Raw genomic sequence first — 27,190 nt, 5'->3', positions numbered from 1 at the left:
AATATAAGAAAGAGGTGACTGTCAATTTGTGTCCATTTTCTAACGGGGTCACTCGAAACACCAGTCAAATTGTAAAACTTGACTTAGTTAGCTGTAATACAAGAACATTTGTTATCTGTTATTTCCTGTTGAAAGATCGAGCTAAAAACCAAGCACCAACCAAGTAGCAGTAAGGCGCCAACCAGCTTCATTCTCTTGTCTCTACTGCACATGCTCTGGTTGCAAAAAATCAAGATTGTGATTTCCATAATGCCAAACTGGAGGCCTCAGAACAGTTGGTCGACTGGTTACAAAATTATAGATTATACTGAAGATGCTCAGTGGGATGAGGCAATTTCTGCTTGCTATGAAAAAGACTTGTTAAAAGCCCTTTTCACAGCTACATTTTGGCCTGTCATAGTGGGAAAAGCACAGCTGTAATTAATAACTGCGGCGTGTTGATGGATGCATTCCATTTAGATGTGTTAGTTCATTGTTCCAGTTATTATGCAATCCCATTCACTGGCTTTGGCTTGCTGGGATACTTAAATGGATAATAGAGTTTGCATTTAGACATCTAGCAAGTTACCAGTAAATAGAACAATATTCATATGAATTTTAACAGAATAAGAACAGTATGTAAAGCTTTGAATGACTGGCGAATGTCCACGGTGTATGGTAGCGTGAGCCACTCTGCATTAACAACATACTCCCGTAGCTCTGGCAAATGACCTCCGGACAGTGTTTGGATCTATGCCAACATTAGAGATCCTGTGGACTATACATGTGGTAGCTAATATAAAAGCACTGAAGAGAAGACATGGGTGAGCGGTTTTCAGACCATCTGTCCAGATTCTGACATGGCTAAAACCTTGAAGCGTGGATAAAAGACAGGACGGCTTACGTCACAAGATTTGGCTCAGCAGTTTTCATTAAGACACCTCATCAAAAAAGGGCCCATTTGTGGACTATGGATTTCTAACATGAAATAGATCTAAAATTCTGGGCTCAACAATAAGTCACCTTGTGCTAGTAAATCTAGCAACTAACTTGCCAGGCTGGGAAAGTAAAAAGAATTTAACTATTAAAATACAATATAATTGATTAATCATTAAAGTAATGTTTTATGGAAAAATGGCAGAATGGGCTGTTTTCAGCCTCTCGAAAATAGAAATGTCCTTCTTTTTTCTGTTTATTATCATATGAAACCAAATATCTTTGGTTGGACTTATAAAACAAGATTTAGCTTGGCCTTTGAGAAACTGGGATGGACATTTCCCACGATTTTCTGACATTTTTATAGAGGTTGTATCCCTGGATTAAACATGACAATGAACTTTAGTCTTTGTTGTTATTTGATAACTGCTAAAAAATAAAATAATTTGCACAGGGACAAGTAAAAATTGACTTCAGGCAAGTAGATTTCTGACCCAGTTGGATTTCTGACCCTGGATTGTATTCATAAGGGTCTTAAAAAGGACTTAATAAGTCTTAAATATAACTTGTTGAAACCTGCAGAAACGCTGTGGATGGATGGTTATACCGAGCATGACCTCCCAATAACCCTCATGTTTAATAACCTTAACCAATCACACACTGTATATGTTGGTGTCGAGCATCTTGGCAGTATCCCCCCATTACGTTGTTTTATTCACTCCACACAGAATAGGCTACAGCCTCTCAGTATTACTTTGAACTTTATCAGTCAGTGTAGTGAAACTGGCAAACCAAATCCATAATCTTTTTCAAAGCGTAGCGTAACTCAGCCAGGTAACACTTCACTTCTTATCCCAATTAGTCACACCACTGAATATTCATGGCAAAACAGTGTTCAGATCTCTCCTCCTAAAAGCTGTTTAATTCACTGAATAAATCAGCCATGGCACAGGTATAATTTGCGTCACACTAACAGATTGGGAAACTTGAGGTACCGTGGTGGCACGTAGGCAGATGCATATTGACAAACACACAAACAAACAAAAAAAAAACACTGCGGATGAGATGATGAAGTGTGGCCTCTGAGGGCAGCTTGCTGTTGTAGCTGCTGACACACATCTGGTTGAGGTCCAAGGGCCACTAATGCTGGATCAGAGGGCAATAAAAGCTACAAAGTCACGTCACTGCACGGCACACTGAAGGCTATAATGCTGCTCAATCTGCAGTGTAACACAGTCCTATTCTGTGGATATATCCTGATAAAATCTACTGTTCTGATGCTTTTTTTAGCATTGGGTATACGTTAATGCCCTTGCTATCTAGCATGCTTAGCAATTTATGCAAAGTGGTTATGCTCTGCTTATTTTAGCTTTTTAAAGGCAAGCAACGTGATCCAAAGGCAGGACTTGCAAAAAAAAAACATTGAGCACTGCTGGGTTTAAAGTGGCCAAGTGTGCCAGAATGACTGAAATCAGCTGTTTTAAAAGGGACTCGGAGAGGAGGAGGGTTAGGGATCAGCAGGGCAGCAGCGGGGTTTTATCGGTCAAAGCTTCAGCCATAGTCTCCTTAGATCACGCTTCTGTCTGACCCTAATATCCTCTGCCACTCATGTTGGCCCCTGGGCCGTGAGCCCAAATGGACAAACACGACTGTCCAGAATACGCTGAGTCTCTCAATCCCCCCTGCCACAGGACACAGCAGTTGCATTTGAAGCAAACAGTCAGACATGTTCTCCTCGATCATCAGTGCATGCTTGATGTCCTGTGTGTACTCGACAAAAAAAAAAAAAAAGAAAAGAAAAAAAGCCTGTTCCCTTCCAGAAATATGTATCAGAAGCTAAACTGTTGTGTTTCAGTAAGGGATTAACATAATTATACACTTTTTGGTTGCACTTTATTTTACAGAACACTAATAAGATTAGACAAAAAGTAGATTTGATATGTTCTTTATGCAACTGTATTAGACCCTTTTGTTTGGCTCCTATTAGATTTTCCAAGAGGGTAACTGGGGACAGATTACAACAGGACTATATTGTAAACTTAAGTGTATTGTTTCCCACTGTCAACTATAGTCAAGATATTCCTGTACCTCCATAATTTTGGCATTTATATCGCTTTTAAATGAGGAAGTAGCAGATATGTAATTTCACTTTAGTTTGCAGTACAGTTCTGTTGTTATGTGCTCCTAATTACCCTTTAATAAAGTTTAATAAGGGTCTAACAGTAGGAAACAATACACTTTACACAGGCTTGAGGAGTAACAGATTCATGTAACGGGATTATCTAATTAGGATTTAAAAAAAAAATGTAACTACGAAAAAAATAAGACGTTATCAGACACATTTAGTAAAAGTAGGGATTATTAGCAGGATTACAATTTCAAATCAACATTTTACATTAAAGAAGAATATACCATGTGCAGTGCGCACACATTACTTCACCACTCTAACAACACCACCCTGGTCCCAGTGAAAACAGCTAATCTGACAGTTCTAACAATTCATTATCCCTTAAAAGATACTTTAATTAGGCCGTTATCATGTCTCAACAATCTAATTTAAACAAACATTTACAGGTAAGACTGCTAACTTTTTACGACAGGCCAACTGCAGGTAATTAGTAACTGAATCAGAATATATTTTTAGTATGGCTTGTTATGTCTTATTAGTGTGCTGTACAATAAGGTGCAACCAACATTAAAAAAAAAAAGCAATTTAATCAACTCCCTAAAAAATTGAGAGATATTTAGATAAAAATAAATCCAAATCTGTCAAGGACAATCCTCAGGTTCATCTTTTTTTACCCATCTAGTTGCATCTTTTCTATGGCAGCAAACACATCTGAGCCTGAGTGGAAGTGACAACATTCTTTATTGCATGTATCACTCTCAGCAAAGGCACATTGACTCACCCTGCAGAGCCTTACAAGTTGTGGCATTTTAATATAGGATGGTTGCTACTTGACTGTGGAAGCAGTGACAAATTGTAGCTTGAAACTCCTCAGCTAGAATTTGCATTCTATGTATTTGTGTTTATTTATCTATTACTACCTGACATTTTTATCGATTGTAGTGTTTATTATTCTGATAGGGGTCCCGGCAGAGATTCACACTGAATATAATTATGTAGAGGAACATCTCCTTTTAACTCTTTTCAGTAAATTTTGACAATACTGAGGTATAACTGAAGAGAATTTTCCGTTTGTTTCCACAGTTTATTTTCTTGTTGAGCTGTATTTATTGATAGCAACAAATAGCTCTGTTCACACACATTTTAACAAGAGGCTCAGATGCTTTTTTTATATAACATATTTGATATTATCTTTGTCTAGCTGTGTGTTCCTCATCACAGATCGGCATAAGAGAGTAAATTGTCTTTATTACTGTGAGAAGTTTCTTTTTTATCAAAACTGTCTGAGCCACATGAAGAATCCTTGGATCAGAGACAAGGCTAATTGGCTCTTGGTGGTTTTCAGCAGAGGTACAGAGAGGTGCCTCGTCTGTGCTGTTTGATTTATGAAGGGTGATTCTTCCTCTTTGGGATAATAGACACTTGGCGATTCTTCATCTGGAGATGGGGCTGAAATGTGATGTTATCCTTTGCCGAATTACATTTGGTGTTAAAATTCCAAGCCTCTCCTGCTCATTTATCAGTTTATCAGCATTTGGACCCTGACATGAAATAGAAAGAAAGTCCCAAACACGCTGAAATTGCCCTGCATCCTGAATGAGATGGAGCAAGATATGAAAATTTATGGAGATGTATTTGGATCTAAAGAAATATCACAGAGGAAATTAGATGCTCGAAGCATCTGTTAACATGCAGCCGACTACTTCAAGCACCGTGAATCACAACAACCCTCGTCCTCTCCCCTCTGGGCATTGATTAATCACACAAACCCACTTCTTCTTCTTCTTCTTCATAATCATCATCATTTATTTATTTAAAACCTCAAAAAACATGTCTAGGGAGGACCCTCTTTTACAATGGTGCCGAGGCACAGACATACAAAGTAAAGGACATAATTTAAAATCATCAAGTCAGCTCAGAGTCTCAGTTTGTCTTAGATTTGTCATAGTTTAGTTTTTATCTTTGCTATCTTACCTGAAGTGTAAACAACAAACAGGCATCGTAGCTTCAGTGGCTAACATCAGCTTTAGGAGAGGAAAAGTCATGAAATCACAGACGCGGCAGTCGTATACTTAAACGATTTTAAGACGAACTGCGACTTGCAAAATTATCTTTTGAATTGACAAACATCATATGAGTCATATGTGGCACAATTCAAATGAAGGAGAAGAAAACATGGCTAAAACACGGTAAAATGAACAATGTTAACAGGTAAAAGTGCATGAATTAGCAATGACACAAAGTTATTAAAACTTAAAAACAATAGCAATTACCTGAATACAATGTGTAAAAGCATAGAGGACAGTGTCATCTGCATAAAGATGGACATTACATGTATACAATGAAAATCATTTATATAAACTTCTTATTGTCTCCTGTGGAATTCCATTCCACATGCCAGCTAACAATCATGATCTTTTTTCAAGACTAAGGTTCATATATTTTTAGACTGTTCCACAATATTTAATATATATATCTTGATATACACATTTTCCCTAAAACAATTGTAAAATCTCAAAAAACGCAAACATGTGATGACCTTACAGAACATAAAGCATTGATGTAGATTAAACTACTCAACAGTATATAAAGTTGTTACACAACATTAAATACCTACAGCAGTAAAATGCATCATACACATTAATGCAGCAATAATATTTAAACATCAGATATAATAGTAAAACACTGACAGGGACCATTTTACTGCACAATTAGTAATTCTAAACTACACTTTTGACACTTTCAGTAAATTTTGCTATAATACTCACATACTTTTACCTTCATAAAGTATTAGTATTTTCAACTTGGGGTTTTAGTACTTTTGCTTAAGTAATGGACTTGAATTATACTCCCACTGTAGCTGTGTGTTACCAGTCAAGCCTTCCCCTTTAACTAAAGTCTTGTAGGTAACCAGTATGATGGAGGTCTAGAGGGGTTTGTTGTGAAAGTGAGCAACTAGTTAGCTGCTATGAATCAGGTTGAAAACGATTAAAACGGCCAAAAATTGACGTCTCCAGATATGTTCAGAACTGGAAGCCTTGGGTAGAGTAGCAAACGTGATCGGATGATTGATTGTGTGATCTTTTTTCTACCGCAGCAAAAAAAATCTCAATTACTTGTAGCTGCTAACTAGTTAAAGTTAGCTTTCACAGACCACCTCTGCTGTGAAGTAGTGGTGTAAGAAAATATTGAAAATATCGAGTATCACAATATTACATTTTGTGATATTGTGTCGATTCTCAAAACACCGTATCGTGATATTGTGATACTTCGTGGAAGTGGTTCAGTTGTGTTTGAGTGTTCCTTGACCGCTAGACAGCAGCACTGTTACCTATCTTCCCTGTTCTGACTGTATGAAAAAGTTAACATTTTTAACTTAATTGTTATACATATAGTGGTTTGTTCTTTATACTATGACTAAAATTTAAAAAAAAAAAGTAAAATCATTTAGCTTACAGCATCTCAGTATATCACAATATATTGAATTGTAACCCTTATGTCAGGATACATATCGTACTGACAGATTCTTGCCAATATACAGCCCTGCTGTGAAGAGGAAGACACTGTAGTTCTGTTACATAAACAGGAACTTTTTTATTCCTTTTCTGTGGCAGCAAACACAACACATAGCCTTTCAGTAACTATTATACAGCTGATCTACACACTGTATGGCTGACTGAAGTAAAGTTACTGAGCCTCAGCAGCAACCAGTGGAAATGGTGATATGGTCATCCGCTATATCACGCATTAATTCAAGCTCAAATTTAACAAATATAATCAATATATTGCCTAGCCCTGTTTGAGGCATCAGCTCTGTGTTTTTGTTTGTGTTGTCGGGGTGGATTGCTAAAATGTTCGGCAGCCCTCTTGTGAATGAATGGCCTCATTGAGAGGAAGCATTTAGCAGCTGAACTGTTTTGAAAGGTCAAAACAAATGCAGTGTACAGTATGGGCATCCTAATGTGCAGCTGTGAGGCAGAGACCTCAGCTGGGGAGGGGACACATTAGGTCCTCCTGTCTCTCCAGCTGCTCTCACCGCTCCTCTGTGGCGTTCACACTCACATCATGCAGTTGTGTGTCCCTGTCATTTCGTCTCTCTCATCCTCTTCAACCTGTTCCTGCTCTCTGGAAACACACCACATGGCAGAGGATTGATGAGGCTTGCCTTTGGGGAATTCTTGGAAGCCGGCTGCATCCTTTAGTAGTAATTCTTGTGGCCCTTGCTACCATACACACACACACACACACACACACACACACACACACACACACACACACACACAACATCCTCTCACATTCCTCTTCCACTCTCATCTCCCACCAATACCACCGCCGCCGCCACCCCTGTCCCTCCCTCTCTCCCCCTGCCCCTGGCTCTGGCTCTCTCTGCCTCTCTCCAAAGCTGTTGTTACTGTGCGGCTCCCGCACATCATTCCACCGCGATGGAAATTAAATGAAGGTGGCTTAACGCAGCTAACACAGGCATGCTTTGAAGGATGTAACCGGGGGAAGCTGCTCTGCCAGATCCTTTTCCATGGGCTGTGGATTTGCGCTGCTGAGGCGAGGACACAGCAATCACTCAGCCATGCAGAAGCCCAGACAACAGGACTAATCTCTCCACCTGACTTGTGGAAGCTCCACTTTTTTTTTCTGAATTATTTATTCCTCGCTGCCAAAGACAGTGCAGGACAATGGAACCAGAGTGAAGTAGATGGTAAATTTTTAGCCTTGACTGCAGTCTGCAGCACACATGGATGTGTTCAGCTTTGTGAAGATGCCAAAGCTGTCAGGGTGAGTCCGACGGATGCTGCTGCTGCTGCTGCTGCTGCTGCTGTGTGTGTTTGCCCATCTGTGTATGTTCTCTCGTAGGTGGTGTCGTGAACGTTCATGTAGGCACAATGTAGAGGGTGACACAGGAATCACATGTGGGCCGGAGGTGATTAAAAATGCTGACTTATTGATTGCTCAAGAGAGCAAGTTGTGCAGTCATGTATGATGTGAAATGAATGAGCAAGTGAGGTGGATGGGAGTGGGGGTGGATGCAGGAGCTGATGCAGCTCATGGATCTAAACTGGTGGAATCTAAGTTCGTAAATTTCTTAGACTGCTGACGGTGGTTATGGTTCAATGCTTTATGTGTTTTTTGTGGTGTCATAAAAACATACATGTTCTGGAAAATCAGCTGTATTCGTTACAGATTTTAAATTACTTCAATGAAACGGCCAGGGGTAACAGCTTCCAATTTATGGAGTTGTAAGTCATTTTGGGGAGTGTAATATAATATAATCTCCTTTTCTTGCGGTCTTCTAATCTCCTTTGCATAAATAATTTTGCATGATCCGTCTTTTGTCATTAGAATCATTAAATATCAGCAGTTATTTCATACTGTAAGAGTGGTCAAGTTCACATAATAATGGCCAGAAGAGAAGCATGACTTACAGATGATATAGAGCAGGTAAATCTTGCCTGTTTAACAGTGAAACTTATTACTTAATATTACTTAACTTATTTTCATTATGGATTGATATGTCGATTGATTTCTTGATTAATCAGTTAGTTGTTTGGTGCATAAAATATCACAAAATGTCTCAAATCTCTGTCTTGTTTTGTCCACAACAGAAAGATATTCAGTTTGCTGTCATATAGCAGGAAAGAAACCAGGAAATATTCACATTTGAGAAGCTGAAATCAGAGAATTTTGACGGTTTTGTAATGAAAAAAATTACTCTTGACAATCAATCAAAGTAGCTGGTGATTAATTTAGTTGTAATTGTTGCATCTCTATTGTAGTTTAATTCTTATTCTTTTGTTCCCTTATTTTCCTCATTCAGCGAGGGAGAACTGAAAATAGGGCTTGTTTGTTGGTTTTGCAAGAAATGATGGCAAGTATGTGATATATGGAGTATTAAACCAGCAGTCACGAGGAATTCATTCATTGCCAGGGCTGACACCTCACCTTATGCACCCATGGGTCTGCTAGATTGAGTTGATCTGGCCCAGTGGACAGTAATCCTCCTAGGGGATTTGGCTGCATCAGAAACACTACAGACCACTAGAAGTGGGAACAGCTGATCATAAATGTGAAATATTTAATCAGAAGCTGTTATGTGTCACAGGAGTGGCAATTCAGTGCATTTCATTTTACTTATGAGTCATCAACAGACTGCACTGGCTTTTTTATATTAGCTTTTCTTTTTCAAATGGACAGAATAATTCTGTTAGAGAAGAAACTGCAGCAGTTTATTGTGGCGTTAAAGCATAAAATTACATTGCAGCTCAGCTTTTAGGTTTTTTTCTGTATGCAAATCACAGCTTCTGTTTTTAACATTCCTACAGTAAAGCAGGCAGGTAGCGGGGATCTTCCATCAGATGATGATACGACCGTTGTTTTCCAGTTAGTCTCCCTCCATGGCAGCACTTATGATGCAGCTCCCAGTGGACCACCAACGTCACTGCATCCTGTCACTGTTAATAATGCCACACAATGCTATCCCTGATTATGAGTTAACACTGCTACACTGGCGTTTCTTTTTTTTCCCCCTTTTTTTGCTTTTTTTTTTGTTTTCTCCCGCTCAGATGCCAGCAAGAATTTCAGTCAGCAGGATGCTGTTTTGCTAAGGTCGATAGAACATTTTACAGAGAAACCCACTGCATTTAGAGATGACTAAAAGAAAGGGAACGTTTCCCCCTCATTGTCTCTTCCTCCTGCCTTGCAACGCCCCCAGATGTGTCTGCTGGCAGGAACAAAAGCATGCTCTTGCTTTCATTTTCTGCTTTCTTTGTTGCGTTTAAATCTAGCAAATGTTTCCTCATGTTTGATGTTCTTTTATTGTAAGACAACTACCTCTCATGTTTTGTCTTCTTGAGTCAAACAGCAACTTTGAGCCATTTGACCGAAGCGGTTTAAGCTTCTCAGTTTTGATCTTTTTATGTTGTAGAACTTAAGCTTAAAGGTTACAGTGTGTAACATTTAGGAGGATCTATTGGCAGAAATTGGATATAATGATCATAGAAATGTTTTTGTGAGGGTATAATTGCCTGAAAATAAGGCCTGTTGTGTTTTCATTACCTTTATCTACGTAGACTGTGACAGCATTCAAAATCCCACACTGGCATTCGATACGCTATTAAGCTTAAAAGTTGGAGGTCATTAGAGCTTAAACATTTGGAGAATATGTTACATTTACTCTTTGATTCCTGTTACATTAAAAGTATTGATTAAGCCAAATATTTTCTGAAGATGCATCACCTCTCATTGCAATAAGTCGATAGAACTGAATAATTTTAAGTATAAAAGCCTTTCAAAGCACATTTCATCTTCAGAAAAGTTATTTAAAAAGTTAAGTTTATCAACGTAAACTCAATGTTTTTAAGTTTTCAGAACTTCTAAACAAATATTAAGCTTTCACTACTTATTACAGTTAATTAATTTGGAGCATTCAATTTTACAGTGTGGACACTACACGGGCGTACATATCTCACAATACAATGCAGCAGTGACAATAATAACAGCAACAATATAACAGGTAAGATAAGATAAGATAAGATAAGATAAGATAAGATAAGATAGTTTTATTAATCCTGAGGAAAATTCTTGTGCCAAATCATTTAAAAAAAATTACAGTAACATATGAATAACAACAATGAAATAATTAAATATGAAAAGAGAACATAAAAGTGAAATAAAGTGATGAATAAAGTGTATAAAGAATAACTACAATTGTATTATTATTCTATAGACACTGTTTTTTGACTTACTAAGTTAAGTACAAAAGTAAGCTAAAATAGAAAAAGTAGTATTGGCAATTACATTTAAAAGGAATAATGGCAGTGATATTGAGACATAAGTCCACATATTAAACATAATATTTTACATGATAATGGACATAATATTATCCATGATCAACATTTTTTTTACATGACATAAAAAATAATATTGTCCATGATATTAGAAAATAATTTTGCACATGATGTTGAAAAAGTGATACTGCACATAATTTTGTATTATTGTTCTCAGTCCAAGGCTTCAGTTTTCCCTCCTGCAGAAGGGGGAGGAGTTATACGCATTACATTTGCGCTGAGCAGCGCGTCTCAAAATATACATACTACTGTATATTTCCACAAAAGTATTTGAACAGTAGTGCACTTTTTGTGTATGTAGTACTTAGTATATGACACAGGACATAGTGAGTGGATCCTTCTGTAGAAACCCAGAACTGATTAAACGCTGGCTCTAAATCTTGGCTTTCGCATTTTCGTGGCCACTGTAGCTCCTCCTACAGCTTCTCCTGCAATTTCACCGCTAGATGTGACTAAATCCTAGCTGGCAATGCCATTACACTTTCAATACATCCTGTGGGTGTTATAAATGGTTTGTCGGAAACAGCCCTCTGGAAATAATGAGCGTGAACCTCCTGTATTAATGTAGAAAGTGTCAATTATCACTCATTCACTGTGACTGCCTGACTCAGTAGGGTTGCTAAAATGTGTTTATGTGTAAGTAATTGCTGAGCATGTTTGCATTGTATGCACTTAAAAAATAACTATTTTTAGCCAGCCTTATATAAGAGATACATGCATTCATTAAATGTGTGAGTGGAAATGCTTCTCTGGGTGGCGTTGGCGAGATTTTCCCTCAACATGAATAACATGGAATCACAGTTAAAGCAAATTTAGTGGGACTGCGTGACTTCATGTGTTTCTTAAAAAAATCTATTATGTGAGCTATTGTTCGGCATGTTTTGACTGCAAACTTTCTGCACAGGAAATCACTGGTCTGGACACAAATTGATTAGCCTAAATGTTCATCAGAGTACACAAAGACCAAAAGATCTGTCATTCGTTGCTGTTCGCATCAGAAGCTCTCGGGGAAGAGCAGATCAGAAATGGCTCGGGGTCAGAAATGGGAGCCAGCTGGCTGGTGGACGAGGTCTTAGGCAACCATTTATTTTGTCCTGTCCTTTAGAGCTTTTAGCATAAAAGCAGCACAGAGTAGCACAATGAGGTGCAAGAGAATCTGCGCCTGAGTTGCCCACGGGGTAAGTTCATCACTATATTTGGTGAATGTTTTACATAGAGCACTGTGGAGCAGTGCATGCCTTTAGGAATATAATAATAAAAGCAGATGTCTGTATATTTGTGTCTATCTTTTTACAGCTGGAGATGAAATTAATGAGAAAAGCGTGTGTGTGATTTGTTGTTGATGTTTTTCCAGGTTGAGTAGAAGCCCTTTTGAAGGATCAGATGGTGTTTTTGCCGTTTCACAGGTAAACTAGGGGCTCACTTACTCACAGAAAAATAGCAGGAGGTTCATGGTGGGTGGGCTGTTTCCCAGATGCAGTTTTATTCCCACCCAGAGGAGATTAACTAACCAAAAACCTTTTCTAAATAGAGGCACCAGAGAGCTGCTCAGGATAGTGCGGTTTCCCATGGCAACAATATCAGTGCTTCCAAAGACAAACACAGAAATACAATATTCAGTTGGAATAGCAGGGGAAAACAGACACTCTTATTCTGAAAAGAGTGTTATTGTGTAGGAAATTTTAATATTACTGCATAATTTACACAATTCTAGTCACACAGGCTGTCTGATCTGGTTTCGCTGATGTCATTTCTTTATTTTTTTGCTTCATATTAAGTGGGTGACTGATGACAGGTGCTCCAGTATATAAATACAGTCAATTTAAGTGGATAAAAAACAGTGATCTATACTTCACACAGTGGGCGAGAACAGCAGCATGCAATCCAGCCATTATGTGTAACTACATGGTCAGCAGTATTTTTAAAAAAAAATCACTGATAGCCTTTACTCTAACAGCAGGAGATAAATAGCAGACATGTTTTATTGCTCTGCCATATTGACTGAATGATTAGAGCCAAGGTGGTGGTTGGAGAAGTCAAGCATAGGGCAGATGTTTTGTGAAACAAAAAGGCAGTTCGTTTGTGCCCTCAACGGGATGATGGAAGCAGTCTGGAGAAAAAGAAAAAAGCAAGAAAGGCCTTTAATCACTGAGGTTCCTCTCTGTCTGAGCCACTTCTCTGCTCCACTCCCCGGGCCTCCTCCCAGGAGATGGTCATCTCATCTGTCTCTCCACAGATTTCATATCCAAACAGAATCACATTAGCGGTCTCGCTCTGCATAAGTGTCTCTGTTTAATTCAAGAACACAGAGAAAAGCAGCGTCACTGCCTCTTCACCATGTTTCTTCAGTCACACTTCACCCACTGTCACTCAAGGAGAGTGAAGAAATAGCTTCTGTTTTCATTTGACTTTGAAAAGACTGAGGCATGTGGTAATAGCAGAGAAGTAGAGGTGATTTCATATACACAAGAAATTCATAAAGATTTTAATTAGTCCATGCACGATAAATATTGTGGCAGATACATTATCGGCCAATAAAAGGAAATTTAAATTTGCTATTTGGATAATGACATGTAAGCCAATAAATATTGGCTATATTTTCTGATTTGACAAATCATGTTAAGGCATTTAAAGGACAGATATGTGATGTATTTACTGTTCTAAATCATAAAATTACTTTTAATTGGTCATCAGAGATTAAGGAAATGTGCTAAGTTTAAATACTGGCTTCTCTGATAACAACAATGCTTCAAGCCAGCATGTTCACCCACCTTTGAAATTTTATTCTGTTTTTGTTCGCCCCTTTCACGTTTATTAGAGTTCAAATTAATTCTGTATGTTTGCCGAATGAGTAAGTGTCTATTTATGAGTCATAAGAAATCATTAATCTATTAGAAGGAGTAGATGTTTGTAACGGTTACATTTAGCAATATGTTAATGGAGTCTGGCAGGCGGTAAGGCAAGCAGTCGCTGATCTCCAACTCCTGAGTGTGTATTTTCAGAGCAGTGGGCTTTTGTTTTCAGGATAAAAGGCTTAACTTTACATTGACAGACAATTGACAGTTACAAGCAGCTGATCAACTTACAGTATGGGACTCGCTGTTATCATTTGTTATTGTCAAAATCTAATATTGTGCTCATTTAGGTTCAGTGTACCTGGATGAGGGGGCAGGAGGGAAACAACTTAGTTGGTGCCCAAGTATCAGCCATGAGAAGACCAGGTAATAGTTATCTGCTGAAAAAAATCTGTATCGTGTATCCTTATTTAAAACTGCTGGTAATGTAGCTGTGACAGTGTGATTGTACAGTATTAAGTGTGTGTCTGTGTGTGTATTTATGCAGCAGAAGCTGTTGAATGTCGCCTGAACAAAAGGAAATAGCTTGTTGATCCTATGAGACTGGATGCCTTTATTCAATCACACACACCAAACTGGCTGCACTGGAAGAGATCAGTGTGGTGCTTAATTGTTGATGGCATATGTAAAGGAAAATTGAGATTAATATGCCTCTCCGGACCTCTCTGGGCTGCCTCCTTTTCTCTCACTCAGTGCATGCTGGGAAAGCCAATATGGAAATGCAGAGTTTGGTCCTCTGGCAACGAGCATGTACAGTACCATACAGTGCATGTTAGTAAAAACGTTTCTCTCGCACACAAATAAGCCGTGATATGAAAACACTTAAGAGAAAATAACTTTCTGAAAAGGTACACTTCCTTAATTCTCAATATGCGTAATGGCAGCCATGTCCAGAGAGTGGTTTCATATGGCCAACTCTCACGGAGATTGTTGGTGTAAATTATTCAAACTAACTTGAGTGTCTGTGTTGGAATGTGCTCTTCGGAGCCGCGGCTTGTCTATAATGCATAGTTAGTCCCCGCATTAACAGGATTTCAGCCTTCACAGTGCATCAGAATGCTTCTTCACAACTGGCTTGTATTCAGAGAGATGAAAGCGAAAGTGAACTACTGTGATAAAGCAAGGATCACATTGTTCATGCAAGTTTTATGAGGGACTGAAAAGTGATCTTACCCCCATCTCTCAGACAGCACAATTACACTAATATCCTCCAAATTATAAATGATAAATTCTGTTGACTGTTGCCACTGTTAATCTTGGTAGACATCAAGACAGATGCACAAAAAGCAGTCTTTAAATTAAACTGTGTTGTAGACTTCTAATTAAGATGATAAAACCCTGATGTTTGTCACTGTGGTGGAAAAGACTTTAACATAGTTCCATTGTACTTAATTGATTTTTATGAACTATGAGTCATTTTTCCTTTGATGTTAATGTCTGTTAAATATTATACAGCAGTTAACTGCAGAGTTGCAACGGTTATTCAGCTGATTGATTGTTAATTTATTATTAAATGAATCACCAACTATTTTGATAATCAATTTCTTTAACCATTTTCTGACATTTTATAGACCAAATGACTAATTGTCATTTGGACCTGAGGTGGCAGAATGAAGCGGCTAAAGAGCAGCAAGCCATCTGTGACAGAACCAAACTGTTTCTCAAAGTTGGCACAACTTTATGCATAAGTTATGCATAACTAATTTGATTTACACAAAAATGAACCTCCCATGCAGCTGTCATGCACAGGGAAATGAGCGATAATCAAACCCTTTATTGTACCAGGCAGAAATCAAATTTGTATCTGCTGTAAAACTGAGCATTTTAATATAGACTTAATATACACTGACTTGCTTGTGGAGGCAGCCTCAAGTGTGCACTCATGGAGCTGCAGATTTGCCACTTCCGTGGTGGCTTCAATTTTCATCCCTGGAGGTTAGGGTTAGGTTGGTTGCTGCTTGGTAATAACAGTGGAACTGGGGTGATTTAAGATCCACATTATGCACAGGATTCAAGAAATTCATAGATATTTCAATTATTCTATTTAGAAATTAGAGCTCGGTCGATGCTGTAATTTTAGGGCCGGTCATGATAATGATATTAAGGAGTAAAAAGCTTCCGGTATCAATATAGTGTCCAGTATTCTTTAAACATAATGATTAATAATAATTGTAAACAAAATAAATTGAATAATAAATACAGCCAAATTCTAACAATAGTGTAACGTTCTTCCTAAATACACAGAAATACTGTAAAGGCACTTTGTTATTTACAGAATGTCAACAATTTACAGTTGTTAAATTAATATGAAGAAAACTTTTCATCAGTTTACCATAATACGTACAGTAGAACGGGAAGACAGGTAGAAACTGTCATTTTATTTTACAACAGCAAAACTGTATAAATAGTGTATTACTGGCTATAGTATTACACTATAAACCCCATTCTACTTTACAATACTGTAATAAATTTTACAGTAATAAAATATGAATGTAAATTACAGTAGTGAAACCATAGAAATAACAGTATGATAATGGAAACCCATGCTGTCAGAAGCTGACTGTAATTCACAGGGAAATTTGTTACAGTATTTCTTTTGCTTACTGTTGAATAAAATAAGCACAATCCAAGGAGAAACACTATAAAGTCACTGTGCATTATGTAGTTTTAGTGCAGTTTGTCACGAGTGGATTCCTTTGGGAACATACATTCGCTTTCGGCTTCTTGTTCTAATTGTCCTCCCTCTGACTCTTGGGTAACCTGTTCATAAATTGTGCAGCATGGCTTGCCCACTTGGCGCTCGATTACTTAGTCCGATGTGACTGTGCAGCCATCATTTATTAATGCTGGCTGAGGAAGATCAGTTTCACTGTCCACCAGCGGCTGAACCTTTTCAGCCTCGCTGCGAGCCGGAGTGCTGCGACTCAGTGGCATAATGCACCTCCCGCCTGCAGACAAAAGAAATCAAAGATCACAGTATCTATGACTGTGCTGTTAATACAGAGACATTGTGGCCGAGAGACAGAAAATGGATTTTGTGGAACAATTTGTCAGCTCAGAAACACATTTTGAAGGCACAGCATCTGAAACTGTAAGTACAATATGCTTTATTATGTTGTAGACCTTTGGAGAAATGTCAAACGTAACATCACTAAAGGTGTAATCCTGCAAACATTACTGCCATTATAAAATACTATTCATATGCAACAATTCTTTGACCTTTTATATGTGACATCTCTTGACTAAAATGTGTATTTCTGCAATATCAAACACCGCTCATGTTAACATGGCTGTTAGTTTTATCCCAGAAGCTGAAATGGAGGGTAACAAGTAGGACTCGTCAATGAAGTGAACATGGCTCCAACAGTGTCAGACAGTATCCAGTCGTGTCCACACACATCATTTGAGCTGCAGGAAATGTGTTCTAAATATACACCATCGAGGCCTGCTCCCAGCTAATGTACTGTGGGTCAGATAAATCCATATCCATGTGGAAACACTAACATGCCCCAAACACAGCAGCACTGTATTGGGAAAGAAAGAGGCTGACTCCTAATTTAGTGCACAAAAGAAAAACACCATGTTCGGCTACACTAAATGTTCTTTTATGAATTAATTATGATTTCATGCGGCGAGTAGTAGTAGGTGTGTTTTGTTAATTAGTTGAAACTCCTGCACTGAATAGCTTTACATTATTTTCTTTCTCTCAGCCTATACACTCAACAAAAATATAAACACTTTTGTTTTTGCTCCCATTTCTCACAAGGTGAAGTAAAATGTCTAAGACTTTTTCAATGCACACAAAAAAATGTCCACCTGACATGTGTGATGTGTGGAGATGCTGATTAAACCTGATTATTGCACAGGTGTGACTTAGACTGGTCACGATAAACGGCTCCTCTAAAATTTGCAGTTTTATCAGGCACTGAACTATGGCTGTAAAGCTCGACAGTGACCGCCCAGTTTTTCAATTTCTCGTTCATTCACTCAATTGTCAAAAATTCTTTCCATAAAGAGTGTTAAGCCTGGAACCAAGCCAACCAACTACAAGGTGAACCGGGACCGTAAAATATTTGATTCAGAGCAGAAAAGAAATGGAACGTGTGGCCTCTTGTGAAATAGAGAGGCAAAGTCCCTCCCCTTCTGGTGGACCTCCAAAAATATGAATGGTAATCACTTGAAATTTTTTGATCCAATTTGAATTATGCCACAAATTTGCCATTTGTTGTAAAATGTCGTATAGTAGTATAACCCCTCGTCTAGACCACAAACGTCATGTCGACATTACGCTCACACAAGCGTCCGACAGCAAATGAGCAGCCAAACTTTCTGTGCAGTCTGCAGTTTTCTTTCAGTATGTGAATGTTCCTGATATAGCGCCCTTGGCTGCGCTCACGCCCGTCAGACGCAGCTGGCACTAATAAAAGTGAAAGCGTTTCTGTTGCGTGAGAAGTGCGAATGAAAAAAAACCATCTGACTACACACTGAGAAGTTGCGCGAGTCACGTCATGACTTCCTCCCTCCAAAAGCTAATGTTTGCTTACGATGCCCGTTCTTTCACTTCCCAGCTGATGAAAGGACTTAAAGTCGTTGGATAAAACACTTCAACTAAGATAGCGTTACAAGGGATAGTGATGTGCCTCTCTATGGCCATAGCTCAGTGCCTAATAAATGTCTTTTTCAAGATAAATCTGCACATTTTAGAGTGGCCTTTTATTGTGAACAGTCCAAGGCACAGCTGTGCAATAATCATGCTGGTTAATCAACCTCCTCTGTCAGGTGGATGGATTATCTTTGCAAGGGAGAAGTGCTCACTAACATGGATTTTAACACATCTGTGAAGAAAATTTGTGAGAAATAAAACTTTTGTGTGCACAGAAGAAGTCTGATATCATTTTTTTATTTCAGCTCATGAGAAATGGGAGAAAAAAACAAAAGTGTTGCGTTTATATTTTTGTCGAGTATACATTGTGTTGACAATATATTATTCATATCTCATGAGATGGGCACGTGCGTCCATACAGATAGACACACCCACACAGATACAAGCACACTGCATACAATTTATTATCGCCGGTACAGTAACTGGGGAAACATTTAGAGGGAAAGAAAGAAGAGCTTTGAATAATGAATGTGAATAGAGCCCTGTTACACAGCAGACAAGCCTTTGAAGTGACATAACTTACTGCCACTGCTTTCATAGCATCACCAGTGTGCAGACACAAAGACAGAGATAAAGGGGAAGAAGGGGAAGAGGGACTGCAGACAAAAAGACAGATGAAAACATTTTTAACCAATTACAATTCTTCGGAATACCTGCACGCTGCCAACTTGTGGCATGCAGGGAAAAGGCTACTTGCAGAATTGTGTTTTGTTGGGAAAATCAGAAAATCAGCTGGAACTGAGATTTAGACAGGGACTGCCTTCCACACAATAGACTACAATTAATTGTTTTGTGAAAAAGATGGTCATAGCTGGTTGTATTCTCTGATAAACTTTATCAAATCTTTTCGGCATTATGCAAATCGAATAACCACTTTATAAGAAAATTCTTCTGGGCTTCTTTTAAAAAGAATGTGCTGACATCTAGAAATAAAACCAATTTCATGCCTCTCAAAGCACAAGAGTGAGGCATGACAACTCCGCCTGTGTGTCTAGCTTACGTAATTAATTTGATTTGTATTCACTCGGTGAACTGTGGCTGTGGAACATTGTTTATCACGCTGGAATCAGACATGCTCTTATCACTAGGGCTGTATCGTTTCTTATTATCCCATGACTCGTTTATTTCTATTATGCTTTAAATATCTCTATGACAAATAGTGTTTCGATATTTTCTTTTGGAGATAGATTAATTGTTTCATTGAGATTGATACTACAGGTGTTACGCAAGTAGATTTTAATGAAACCGCACATTATAATCATGGGTACCTGCAGGAAAATTTTCTTTTCCTTATTGTATTATAGAGTCTCCAGTCATTATCAGTGAAGCTGCTCTTATGAAGCTCAGTTTGTATTGCACTGTTACATACAGATATCAGTTTGTCATGTGTTCTGTACTTTCAGAAGTGAGTGGCAGATTAATGAACACAAATGAGTACAACTAGTTCGTAATTGGCCTGATCAGCCACTGTCAGTGTCACTGGCACTATTAAGCCATTAATCAAACCAGTAACTAACAGCAGTCAACATCAGACAACTTGTCATCTTTTAGCAGTTAGTGTTTCTGCAGTTGTGACAAAATGATAAAAAAATATATAAATATTAGCAGCTTGAAATTGAACTATGCTCACTGTGCTCTCCCTTTGAATCTTAACAGTTCCTTTGTGCCCATAAAAGCACTCTTCAACTCTCAAAACACAAAATATTACGGGTCATATGTCGATGTTCTTGCCAGTTTGGCATCAATATATTTCATTAAGATTTATAAAGATAAAGATAAAGCCAAGTCCTGTGTTTAGCTGTGCTGTTTTAGTGGGAGAAGACCATGGGGAATAAGAGGTGAATTGTTTCACAAATACAGGAGAAATCTGTAATATATTTACTGTAATGAATCATAAAATGACGGTGATGCTTCATCAGAGACAAAGGAAACATGTCAAGTTGAAATACTGGCTTCTCTGAGATCAACGCTGCAGCCGTGGAGTCCAGGCCGAAATTACCGTTTTTGTTTGCTCGTTTCATGTTAATTAGACTTAAAATTAATGCTGAATGTTCACCAAATGCTTGAATCATCAAAAATCATTAATTATCTTTTAGAAGGAGTTGATGTTTATAGCAGTTAAACTGAGCAATTTGTTAATGGACTCTGGCAGGTAGAGAGCTCACTGAACTCAAACTCCAGAGTGTGTATTTTCAGAGCAGTTGGCTTTTGTTTTCAGGATAACAGGCTTAACTTTACATTGACAGGGGTTGGGGGGGGAAACAACTCACTTCAACCATAGACTGTATATTAAATAGGATTTTAATCTCTTTAATATACAATCTATGGCTCTAACTCACTATTTGGACTGCAGTACTCATTTTTGGATACACAGTTACTACATATTAATTAACTGTCTATTGTGTATGTGTACCAATGATTGATTGCAGAATGTTTTGTTTCATTTTATTGGATTTTTTGTTTTGTTTTGTTTTGTTTTGTTTTGTTGTTTTTGTGGCAGCAAAGATTTTGTCATGGTGTAGGTCAAATCTTCAAAAATAGCAAAATTGTATGATCAAAGGTGGGAGGCAAAAGGACGCATTTGTTTCCGTCTAAAAGTCTAATAGTGGCAGTGCAGCTGCTCTGTTTGCTCCATTGCTCAGGCGCCTGTGATTATGATATAAAGGTTAATATTTAATTTCTTTTCCCTTTCTTACTCTGCAGCCACAGGACCAAATCCTCCGGCTGGCCGCCCCCGTCAGGGACCTGGAGCGCTTCGCAGGGACCCCCCAATGGATGGGACATGGGCACCAATAGAGAGGGGCGTGACTGCTACATCAAGTAAGTGCCCTGTGTTTAAAGAAACAGAGGGGGAGCTCTCTCTGTCCCAGATGTTTCAGATGCTTTGCCAACCTGTGATTATTCCAGCCACGTCACTGCCTCCACACTGTCTCCATCTGTGCATTCAGCATACTGATTCTCTGTTCCCTCCGCTGCTGCGCATACTCTGCCCCTGCCTGCCTCCTCTCACTCTCTCTCACACTCACACACTCTCACACACCCACAATACTCCTCGTGCCGTCTCCCAAATGCAAGGAGAAGGCTTTTTGAGAGTGTGTTTGCACGCTGCCTGCCACTGATGAAGAAATTCACCTGTGCACGCAGGGACTTTGTTTTGATCTGACAGTCTGCACGTTCCTCAGAGGATGCAGGGTTATAGTGATATCAGTGTAATTGATCCTTCGTAATTGGCACTTCTGGATATCTGCGCAGGCAGGTAAAAAGAAACTCTGCTGGCTCTTTATGTGTGTGTGTGTGTGTGTGTGTGCAAATTCCAGTGTAACAAGTGAGTGTTTGTCTCATTTGTACTGTTGATTCAGCTGATCTTTCCTTGTATTTTGCACACAGGAGACATGCAACATGCATTCATACTAGATCTAAAAATATTGCTGCATTTATGAACCCTTGTGACTCTTATTGCAATTTTTTTGTTTCTTTAATTTGTTCACAAAATTGTTTCTTCTTCTCATTTAATATTTACTATAATAGAACAATGTGCACTGTAGTTTTTGTGTCCTAGATTCATCTCTGTAATGTGAAAGAAATCTGTGTATTTGCGTGGTATATGGACTAGGAGGTGAGCACTTGTCACACATGGGTTATAGCATGAGAAGCGTGATGTCAGAGGAGTTATATAAGAAGTAAGGAGCAGTGAAAGTGCTGGATGCAGAGTGTGCCTGGATGAGGCAGATCATGGAGGCTGTTCTGGTTCCAGCTTTAGCTTTTCTAAATTTGTGGAAGACTCATGAATAATCGAATGTCTGTGTCTGTGATTGTCTGTGGCCATCTTGAGTTTGTCAAAGCTGCAGGGTGCCGATACCAAATTGTTGTATCTCTCAGTGGAACACATGTCTAGTCTGCGTGACAGGGGCACATGAATAAAGCAGTAGCTATTTAATATTTACAGTGTGACTCACAGTATTTAGGATGTATTAATGTAGTATAGAGGCTGCTGGGACTATATTCTGTAGGATTGTTCGGCAGAATAGATCAATATCATCAGAAAAATGACAGATTTAACAGAGACTTCTTATTGAGACAGGGCATGAGATGGCAAATTTCTTTTCACAGCACACAAATAGGGTGCGACAGATACTGGATTTTTGGACAGATGCTGATAGCAATATTAGGGAGTAAATAACAAATAAACATAAACACATAATTTTGCAACAATCCCTCAAAATTGGTTCACATATGACAATAATATGTAATTATTTTACAGTTAACAATAAACGTTATTCTCCTAAATAATGTCAGTGCACTGAAACAGTAAACTTTCACTGGTATTTTTAATAATCATAAATAACTATAAATTCATTTAAAAAATAATAATAAATTGAGCTAAATATCTGTATATATTAGACATGAATGGAGAAAAAGGGATCAAATATACACTCCTGTAAAGCTAATAAATAAAAACAATCTGCATTATATTAAAAGAGGTTTTCAAGGGATGTCAATGACTTTAATCAATTAATTGTCATTAATAATTTGACCAGTTAAAAATGTTTTAATCAGTAATTAATCGAGAGTCTAGGAATGATGGTAATTGCACATCTTTTGACATTGTTTTGTCTGGTTGACGCATTTGTGGAATAAGAAAACATGTTTCAGTGAGATTAAATAAAGGAAAAAATGGGGGAGAAATAAAAATAAGAATAAAAGGTGTATTTATTCATATATATTTATTATTAAAGGATCCCAATTGAATCCCTTTTTAATATAGCCATGATCTATGGTTAAAGCAAGCTGTTTCCCTGTGTATCCTTCTCCCCAGACTCAAGGAAGCTCAGGCAGGCTGTAGGAATGCTGCAGGAGTGCAAGATGAGTGCAAAATTGTAATTTATAAGTAACAAGCAACGAGGAATACTACACAAGGGTTAGGCAATTTCTACTGAACTGGCATATGGCGATGTCCACAGTGAAACATCGGGACTACTGAGAGAAGAAATACCTCTGCCACCAATGTAACTGGGTGTCTTGGGTTTCGCCTAATTTGGCAGGTTTAATAATAAAACAGTAAATGGACATGGAGACAGCAACAGCTACTTTTTATTTTCTCACTCACATGACAAAGACTGAACTTTGGCAAAAACTTCTGCCTTGTGGCAACTCTGAAGGGACACGCCACCTCAAATCAGCCATCAGCCATCAGCCCAACCCTATCCTATATAGCATAGGATAGGGTTGGGCTGATGCTATAACTGCTTATTACAGTAAATATATTACACATTTCTCCTCTAATTATTAATCAACTAATTAATTGTGAACATTTTCAACTAACGTTAAGGAAAACAGCCGTAAAATAGGTGCATATCAGCCAACAGATACAGATATAGACAGATATAGCTGTAATAGGTCAACATGGGGCAGATAAAATCAGGCAAGTGATATATCAATCGGGCTCTATACTCAAATATGTCAAAATAAAATGAAAAGTGGTTCCATCATGTCCTATGTTGTCCTCATCAAAACATTCACCACATTTAAGAGACAAAACTAGATTTCCATTGGGGAAGTTTAGAAAATTCACAGAAGTCAGTCCCCTATAAAAGGAGGAGTCACACAGGGCAAAAATAAATAAAAATTGTGCCAAAACAAACTGGCTGTGATTGCATAATTTAAAAAAAGGTTGTTCCAGGCAGAACAAATATACCCGCCTCAGCACCAACAATTTGCGAGCCGTGTCAAAGCAGCCGCTCAGAACAAGAGTAACAGGATATTGGTTTTGGTAATGAGCGTATGCCACTTTGCCCAAAATATGCTTTTATGAAAACAAGAATGAAAATAGTCTTTGCACAGTGACAGTTAGGCCAACAATTCTTTCTGCTCATTTTCGTTCATCTTGTTAACCGTATAGCTCACAGTGTGGCCTTTCTGATTGCTGTATTGAGTGTTGTGGAGCTACACTAGCAGCTAATGAGTATGATTAGGCACCATTAGATGCATGGCTGTCTGCACAATGGGAATCCAGCCATGTTTAGCAGGTGGCCTTGGAGGGGAGGAGACAGTGCTCTTCCTGAATGCACAGGTCCATATGGTTTGGATTTGTGCACAATCTGTTGAGTTTGTCATTTGAAAGATAAAACTGATGCACAAATTCAAAGTAAATGTGTCTTCGAGGGACCCTCAGTAATGTAAAGTGAAAGAGTTCACTGTGTAGTAATTCTTGTTATGAGTTTTTGTATAATAGAGTGAAACAATTCCTTCTTTTAATGTTGGGTTGATGAGGTTGAGAGGAAAATGTGTCACTATAGAGACATTAGAAGAAATTACATGATATTTAAAGAAATTCAAGGGAAAAGAATAACACTTTCTGATTCTTTCGTATGGGGACTTGTGTGTGCCACTGAAATAATTATGGACTTGCTGGTTAATTTTAATCAGATATTTAGCGAAAACCTTTAGAAAACACTTCGGTTGATTCAAATTCTTGCTGCATTTAAATGATACAACTAAAAAAAACATTTGCAAAAGTGGTTACTACAAGGAACACTCAGTAATCTGTTTGACATTCTGCCAGATATATCGAATAAGCAGTAACACACCACTGTGTGTTGTCCTGTTTATGCAGTCCCATATTTCCAGCCTGAGGATGGAAATCCTGGGTTCTGCCTACCCTCTTACATTATCTTGAAAGTCCCTATAATAGTTTACTGACATCATAAGAGAAAAATGTCATAAAGTCAAATATAATAAACACCAAAGACAAAATAATATTATACTGTACAGTAGGGATGCTCCTGGTGACTAATTTCTCCATTATTAAGTGGAGAATTTATTTTAGACTAGTTGACTATTATAAAAATAAGAAAAGACATTCTGACTTAAAACAGTCAGAATTGAGCATAATTTATTAATCAGTGAGCTTGAACGTTGTCAGAAAAAATACTGAGTGTATTAAGAGCCATTTAAAGCTGTTAATCACAGTCTTTAATAACTACACTAACTTTAACTTCAAATGTAGCTGAACATTATCCTACAAAACATGACCACAGCCTACTAAATAGGTTATCTTTTCAGACTGAGCATGACCACGGCATCTCTGGGTAAACAATGTCATATATGACTCTACCCCAGCAGCTAACGTTAGTGTTGCTAATGTGAGCAGTGCTAGCACCAACAGCCTGCACTCCTTGCAGCTTAACGTCCACGTCCTTGTGCTGAATGTGGTTATGCTTTGCTCCAGTTGCAGCCCAGGCTACTGACGGGAGGCTGCGTAACGTCTCAAAGGCAAAAGTTTGCCGGCTTTGTACATTAATAATATAGTAATTAATTAAACTACCAGTATTTCCAGTGCAGACTGGCGAGGGTTGCAATGACTAATCATTTAACTAACTAATCACACTCATCCCTGTGATACAGCAGAAGCATATACATTGCTGTTTTCATGACAGAGAAATATAATAAAATATTTCAGAGCTAATTGTTATTTATGCTCATAGAAATGGAATTGAAAACCACCAAAGGAAACTAAACTTATTTGACACAAACATTATGAAACATTACTATTTATTTTAAGATGATGGATTGAGTGTTTCTCCTTAGATCACCTCAGGTACATAGAGTACAGGGACTCAGCTCATTACTCCTGTTTCCACCTCCACCTTTTCAGTCTTGTTACCACAGGCTTTGTACATACCATTTACAGTCTCCATGCTTGCTTGTACCACTGTATCACACTGCTGTGGAGGAGACTTCTGTGTTTGTTTGACCAATTAATCAATGCATTTTTTTCAAATAATGTGTTTAAATCAATCAGCATGTGTTGGTGTGACGAGAATAGAGTAAGTTATTGGGTATTTTACGTCATTGTAGATCCAGTAATCAAAACACTTCAAAAAATCTAGTTATAAGATTAAAAGGATAGTTAAGATTATTTGAAGTTGGGTTGTATGAGGTTCTTATCAATAGTCAATGTAGATGTCTCCTAGAGTAGATGCTGGTCATCACGCCCACAGTTTGGAGAAGCAGAGAGGAGTACAGACACGAAGCAATGTAGTGCTGTGGACAGGGTCAGCAACAAAATGTATTTTAGCCACTTAAAAAATGCCAATCTAAAAAAAAAATATCAGTTTAAGTGTAAGCTATATTTAGAATATTTGGCAGCTTTACTTTGCCATCAGACAAGAAACCGTAGTTATATAAAACAAATATTGTTCTCTGTCACTCAACCAGACTCCATTGGCAAAATCAATAATTTTTCCTCACAGAAAAAAGGAGTTGCTGGTCTACTGTTGCCTCAACAGGTCAGTTTGTCTGTGTTATCATGTGACTTTGGTGCTTTAAATGGTTAGTACGGATTCACTTAAGCAACACAATAACACAAACAAACTAACAGATAGAGGCAGTGATAGATTAGCAACTCCTGTGTTCTGAATGTAAAATTGCTGATTTTGCCTATGGAGTTTGATTGAGTGAGAGAAAAAGATATTTTGCTGATATAACAACTCTTTTGTTCTGCCTCTCCGGTGTCGACCAGCATCTACTGTAGGTAATACACTCACTGACCACTGATAAGTGCCTCATACAACCCCACTTCAAATAATCTGTCCCTTTATATGTGTTTTACCTTTAGCACCACTTATTTATGTAGAATAAAAAACAAACTAAATATGTTGAGTATCATCATATGAATCATGTTCATTTGTTTTGATTTTTTAATCTGAGAATTTGGTTCTGAAGAAAAACCAGTATATGCATTTCAAAGCCAAACATAGAGGGCAAAAAA

The 27,190-nt window shown here is 38.0% G+C and overlaps 1 protein-coding gene across 3 annotated transcripts in view; it reads left to right on the top strand.

Moving 5' to 3' along the window:
• The window catches only part of LOC146322903 (FERM and PDZ domain-containing protein 4-like), a 59,021-nt gene that overhangs the window by 1,135 nt on the left and 30,696 nt on the right, over positions 1 to 27,190 (top strand). For 2 of the 3 annotated variants that reach the window (XM_084725032.1, XM_084725030.1), the window contains exon 2: positions 21,124 to 21,240. In XM_084725032.1, coding sequence (XP_084581158.1) covers positions 21,124 to 21,240 — 117 coding nt within the window. Of the gene's footprint in view, positions 1 to 7,393; positions 7,835 to 21,123; positions 21,241 to 27,190 lie in introns of those variants that run through there. The other variant, XM_084725031.1, reaches the window with a different exon arrangement.

Source organism: Lutjanus erythropterus, chromosome 8 (assembly GCF_056507025.1).
Source record: "Lutjanus erythropterus isolate fLutEry1 chromosome 8, fLutEry1.hap2, whole genome shotgun sequence".
NCBI classification, from domain to species: Eukaryota; Metazoa; Chordata; class Actinopteri; order Lutjaniformes; family Lutjanidae; genus Lutjanus; species Lutjanus erythropterus.
This window is presented reverse-complemented; position numbering and strand designations above follow the sequence as displayed.